The sequence below is a fragment of the Canis lupus genome, chromosome 17, assembly GCF_003254725.2.
Source record: "Canis lupus dingo isolate Sandy chromosome 17, ASM325472v2, whole genome shotgun sequence".
Taxonomy (NCBI): domain Eukaryota; kingdom Metazoa; phylum Chordata; class Mammalia; order Carnivora; family Canidae; genus Canis; species Canis lupus.
Window position 1 is genome coordinate 20,444,345 of NC_064259.1, and position 6,329 is coordinate 20,450,673.

The 6,329-nt window shown below is 39.5% G+C and overlaps 1 protein-coding gene across 6 annotated transcripts in view; it reads left to right on the top strand.

The window, feature by feature from the left end:
• HADHB (hydroxyacyl-CoA dehydrogenase trifunctional multienzyme complex subunit beta) overlaps nucleotides 1–1,209 on the top strand; it is a 44,294-nt gene extending 43,085 nt beyond the window's left edge. For all 6 annotated transcript variants that reach the window (XM_049095436.1, XM_025454457.3, XM_025454459.3 and 3 more), the window contains one exon: nucleotides 651–1,209. In XM_049095436.1, coding sequence (XP_048951393.1) covers nucleotides 651–686 — 36 coding nt within the window. In that variant the 3' untranslated portion in view covers nucleotides 687–1,209. The remainder of the gene's footprint in view (nucleotides 1–650) is intronic.
• Nucleotides 1,210–6,329: the final 5,120 nt, after the last annotated feature.

A 6,329-nucleotide genomic window follows, 5' to 3' on the forward strand; every position in this document is an offset into this window, starting at 1 on the left:
ACCACCCAGCACCATTGTTCTAGAGGTTTATAGTATGGTGATGGAGAGAGATAATATACCTTAGGAAGCAGGTTGAACTTGGCATTGTTTTATCAAGAGCCGAATGCATGATACAAACAACTAGATTAGAGGAGGAATCTGGTATTTTGGATCTATAATAGGGTTCTCAGCTTTGGCTCTGTTAACATTTTGGGCCAGGTAATTCTTTGTGGTAGGGGGTTGTATTCTGTGTTGTAGGATGGTTTGTTTTTGTTTTAAGATTTACTTATTTTTAGTGAGTATGAGCAGCAGGAGGGGCAGAGGAAAAGAGAGAGAAGCAGACTCCCCACCAAGTGTGGAGCCCAACTCAGGGTTTTGTCTTACCATCTTGAGATTGTGACCCAAGCCAAAATCAAGAGTCTGACACTCAACCAACTGAGCGACCCCAGCATCCTGTGTTGTAGGATGTTTAGCATGATCTCTACCCACTAGATGCCGGTAGCAGCCTCCCCTTCCCCATACACCCATAAGATCACACAGTGTTTGAAAGGCAGAGCCAGGATCAAATTCTGTAGCCTGTACTTTTCCAGTTTTTCTGTTTTGTCTAAGGACTGGCTAGATTCATCACCTTTTCTTGCTCTAATTGAACTCTTTTTTTCCCCCCTTTACAGGGCCATGCTATGATTGTGGAAGCTTATCCAAAATAATGATAAAGAAGAGGTGACCTGGAGTTTTTGTGCAACACTCGCACTAGGCAATGCCATTCCAATGCATTACTAAATGACATCCATAGTTCCTAGCTCCTCTTAAGAAAACACAATTTGTGGCCTTCTGTTAAATACTTTGCAATTAAGCCTTGCTAGTGTTCTGAGCTTTCCAGTAATCATGGCTTACTGCTCTTTCAGGGATTTCTTAGTCACCACAATCATACAGTGATAATGTTTAAGCAATTATTTGGGGGCTCTGTTTTCATTAAATACTAACAGTGGTTGCAATTTGGGAAAGAGGTTAGCTGAGATTTGGTATCATCTTTGTAACATTTGCAAATTATACTCTTTCCTGTTTGTGACCTAAAGATAAGTGTTTTCTATAAAATACAAACCAATGTGCCTAAAGAAACTTAATTATGGGAAGGTAATTCAGAATTTAAATGTCACTGAATACCTACAGTAAATGTTTAGATGTATAAGTATCCTGTTAACCTTAATAAAGTGAGGAAGTATCAAAGAACTATTGGCCTTATTTTTTCTTTTTTTTACTAGAAGTAAAGGGTGGTTCTCTTGGCTGGGGGACAGATTTTTGTCTTTACTAATTTATAACTTCTCCCCATCCTAGTAGTCAACCATCAGGTTGCTAGGAATATAAAGAGGGTTCTACTTTAGAATAACACCTTTTTCTCCCATTGCTCCATGGAAGTAAATTTATTTCACTGTCTGGAAATGTCTGTTGCCAGGATTTGCTTAAAGTGTAAAGAAATTTTAAAATTTTGTTTAAAATCTCTTTGTTTTTATTGTGCATTAAATATACGCCAGTGCTTTGAAGAAGCTCAGGTCTCAGTTATGGTCATTTATGTGAATGTTGCTTACATCTCTGAAGGTCACTGGTAATCAGAATCTTCCTCTGGTTCAGGACAGATTAGGCAAAGGAGTAAGTACTAACCACTTAGCAGGGTATTTGAGACTCCGAGCATCATTTCCCCATGATTTCATTGGTCATTTAAACATAATGAGTTTTTAATAGTGAAAACCAATATATTTATAAAGATATCATAAAATTGAACTCTAGATAAATATGAAAGGTAAAAACTTTTAAAACAATTTTTTTTTAAGATTTTATTTATTTGAAAGAGAGATAGCAAGAGAGTGCACGAGCAGTCGGGAGGGGCAAAGGGAGAGGGAGAAGCAGAGTCTCTGCTGATCAGGGAGCCCAATGTGGGGCTCAATCCCTGGACCCTGAGATCATGACCTGAGCTGAAGGCAGATACTTAACCAACTGAGCCACCCAGGCACCCCACAAATGGGCAAAGAATTTAAATAGGCATTTCTCTAAAAAAGATACACATATGGCCAAGAAACACATGAAAAGATGTTCAGCATCAGTAGTCATTAGGGAAATGCAAATCAAAACTACTCTGTGATACCACCTCACATCTATTAAGATGTCTACTGTCAAAAAAAACAAATAGTATGTGGTGGGGAAAATGTGGGGAAGTCAGAGCCTTTGTGCAGTCGCTGTGGAAAACAGTATGACAGATCCCCAAGAAATTAAAAATAGAATTACTATATGATCTAGCAACTCTAGGTATTTAGCCAAAAGAATTGAAAGCAGGGCCTCAGGGAGATTTGTACACTCCTATTCATAGCAGCATGATTCACAATAGCCAATGGGGAAAGCAACCCAAATGTCCACTGACAGTTGAATGTATGTTTACATGTAGTAGAATACTACGCAACCTTGGAAATGAAGGCAGTCCTGTCCTGCTACAACACGGATGAGCCCTGAAGACATTCTGCTAAGTGAGATAAAACCATACAAATACTGTATGGTTCTACTTGTATAAGGTATACAAAGTCATCACATTCAGAAAGTAGAATGATGGTTACTAGGAATTAGAGCAGGGAGAATGGGGAGTTAGTAGGTACAGAATTTCAGGTTGTTGTTTTTTATTTTTAAGATTTTATTTATTCATGAGAGACAGAGGCAGAGACACAGGCAGAGGGAGAAGCAGGCTCCATGCAGGAATCCTGACGTGGGACTCGATCCCAGGTCTCCAGCATCAGGTCCTGGGCTGAAGGCGGCACTAAACCGCTGAGCCACCCGGGCTGCCCCAGAATTTCAGTTTTGATGAAAGATGGGTTCTGGAGATTGGTTGAATAGCAGTGTATATGTATTTATCATTACTGAACTGTACACTTAAAAATGGTTAAAATGGTAAATTTCATGTTTCACTACCCAAAAAAATTTTTTTAAAGATTTTATTTATTAGAGCATGAGTAGGAGAGGTGCAGAGGGGGAAGAAGAAGCAGACTCCTTGCTGAGCAGGGAGTCCCACATGGGGCTCCATCCCATGACCCTGGGATCATGACCTGAGCCAAAGGCAGGTGCCATAACCATCTGAGCCACCAAAGTGCCCCCCCCCCCCAAAAATGGTTTTAATGGCGTGTCAAAAACATTCAGATCACAAGTTAGCTCTGGATGGGAGGCAGTGGGATTGGATTGGAGAGGGCTTCAGCGGTGTTGCTAAAGTTCTGTTTCTGCAGTTGAGTCACTGGTTCACCCAACTTGATGTCAGCTATATGTTATTTCTAAACATTCTCTATGTGTCAGAGAAAGCTGAGCTGTTTTCAGTAGCACGACTGCTACAAAGACCACCCTTGGCTGTGGTGATTGTAGGTGCCTCCATCTAAAGTAGACATTGCTATTGGTTCTCAGATATCTCAAACTGGTTATGCTGTTCTTAAAGATCTCAACTTAAATGTTTCTCTTTTCATATAAAATAACTAGACCCTCTTTTCCAAATAACCATTTTGGAGTGGAGCCTTCATTTGCCTCCATCTTTCATTCAAACTTCAGAAGTGTGTTTCCTCGCTGCTCCCCCCCTCCATCTGTTTGCTTCTCAGAGTCTCTGATTCTGAGTCGAAGTCTGTGTTCTTTCTGTGTGGTCTGTATAGTTCATTCAGTAAATACTGAGTGTCTGTTATGTGTTAAGCATATTTTAGTTGCTGAAGCTATAGCAATCAGCAAAACAAATTCTTGCCCCCTTTGCCACCCATCTTTGCAGAGAAAAGAATCTTAATCCTCAGCCTATCTCCCTTCTTGCTTGTGATTTATTTTCTCCAGGACTCTCCCAATTCCTGTCTCTCGAAGAGTGAAAAGCAGCAGCAGGTCCCCCAAGTCTTCCTCTGGAATTTAACAGATGACTCGGAGGCCCTCTGCTGTCTGCTGTGGCTTTTCTTGGACTCTAGACTTTTTCAGTGAAGAGGGATCACTGAGAGGAAATGGGAGAATGTGGGGATGGAAGGACAAACCTACTGAGTAGAAATAGGATTCTGAAAAGAAATGCATTATTGGGAAAGAAAGCATTTAGACATGTTGGCAATGTGTGTGACAGCACTCAACTAGGAGCCCCTTTCCCCTCCACACTTCAGGGATCGTCAGTGATCAGACAAAATTGATTCCCAAAACGATTCCAAAAAGGTGCTTCAGAGCTTCCTCAGGAACTCCTAAGGTAGTCCACCATTCTGTACAATAATCTCAATTCCAGGGGATATTTTGTTTGTGTTACTTTGCTTGTCAAGTTTCTATTTTTAAATCCACAAAATGTTCAGAAGAACTTTTTCAAAGTCACTTTTTTCCTAATATAAAAATACATGCTCATTGTAAAAAAAAAAATTTAAATAATATTGATAAAAAAATGAACAATCCAGTAGAGATACCACACCACTGTTGATATTTTGATCTCTCTCTTCCTCAATGCACACATATTTGTATGGACACAAATGGATCCAATTTTGGTAGGTACCAGAATTGGCTAGTGTAGTGCTGTTCTGGAACACTTTTGTCTTACTTAGCTGTACAGCCTAAAGGTTTTTCCTTATCAGGTGTAGCTGTATATCACCATTTTAAATGACCTTATAGCATTCCTTTGGTATATATGTCCTAATTTGTTTTACCAAGTGCCTCTTTTTTGAGCATTTAAACACACTCGAATGCACATCTTTTGTACATTTATCTGCTCACTTGTGTACTTGTTTCTTTGAATTTTATTTATTTTAGAAAGAGAGCTTGCACAGGTGTGGGGGGCAGGGGCAGAGGGAGAGGGAGAGAATCTTAAACAGACTCTGCTAAGCTCAGAGGTCAATATAGGGCTTCATCTCATGACCTGAGACAAAATCAAGAGTCGGACACTCAACTGACTGAGACACCCAGATGACCCTCTACCTATTTCTTTAAGCCATCTTTCTAGAAATGGAATTGCTACCAAGGCTCACTTTCTTATATTTACCTCCAGAACCTTCTTTTCCGTCCTTTTTTATGTGAGAACCAAGTGAACAAAAGGCTTCATGTCATTTCATTGGTCAATTCTAAAGTGTGTTTTTAGCAGAAGAGCATGCACTGAGTATGGGCCATCATTTGAGGAGAATGAGGACATAGATTTCTACAGATGCACACTCAGAAAGAGTCTGCTGCTTTTAAAGTGAACATATGTTATTTGAACTATTCAAAAATAATTCTATAGTTTAAAAAATTAAGATTAAATATTAATGAAATGCAAGGGTGATTGAGACAGGACTCTGTTGCCAGGGAAACCAGCAGCAGAGCCCTGGCTGTTTGAGTGGCTGCCCACCTCCCTTGGGGGCTGGAACAGGTCCAAGGCATAGAAACGTTGCAATTGCCCTGCTGAGTTGGTATCTTCTCTTTGAAAAAAAAAAAAAAAAAGGTTGATTTCACTTAGAGAAATATTTTAGCTGGTTTATATACAATGAAAATATTCACACAGATCCATGTTCATATGAAAAATGTTTTCAACAGCATATCCATTTGCATTTCAACAGTGTTCCATTCCATTTTAGAAAAATAGCTATGAATTTTGTAATGAACAAAGACTCATTCGTGAGGATTTTTTTTCATTTCTCTGGTTGAAAAAATTTTCAGAGCCTGGTCATTCTCTTGTGGATTCCATGAGTTAGTTCAGCTAGACATCCTGGTGTCCTCTCAAGGCATTTCTTAAATATTTCTTCTCCATATCTAGTCTTAGCTTGAGCCTGCCACTTTTATTATTTTTTATAATTTTTTAGAAGTTTTTATTTATTTTAGGGAGAGAGAGCACACAGGAGTGCACAAGTGCAGGGAGGAACAGAGTGGGAGGGAGAGGGAACAGGAAAGAATCTCAGGCAGGCTCCGAGCAGAGCAAGTAGCCTGATGTCGGAGAGCCCAACACGGAGACTGGCTCAGCTGAAACCAATAATCAGATGCTCAACTGACTGAGCCACCCAGGAGTCCTGAACCTGTCACTTTTAAATGTATTTGTCATCTTGTGGCTTTAATCCTTGGCAGTCCATGATAACTTCCTCTTTACAATTGGTAATGCGTTCTTAGAAATGTGCTCAGATCAATGACTTGTACACATGCATACGTCTGTGAAACTTACATTTTTTTTTGAAACTTACATTTATATTGATATTGTTGTGAAAGTTAAAGAGGACCCTATTAGCTTCACCTTTTCCTAAACTTTGAAAAGAAACAGACCAAAGTCTATCCTTCATCTTTAATGTTTGGAAGATCAGAGTTCCTGTCATCAAGTCATCCTTTATTCCTAGCTATAGAGAAGAAATAACCAGAAAAGAAAT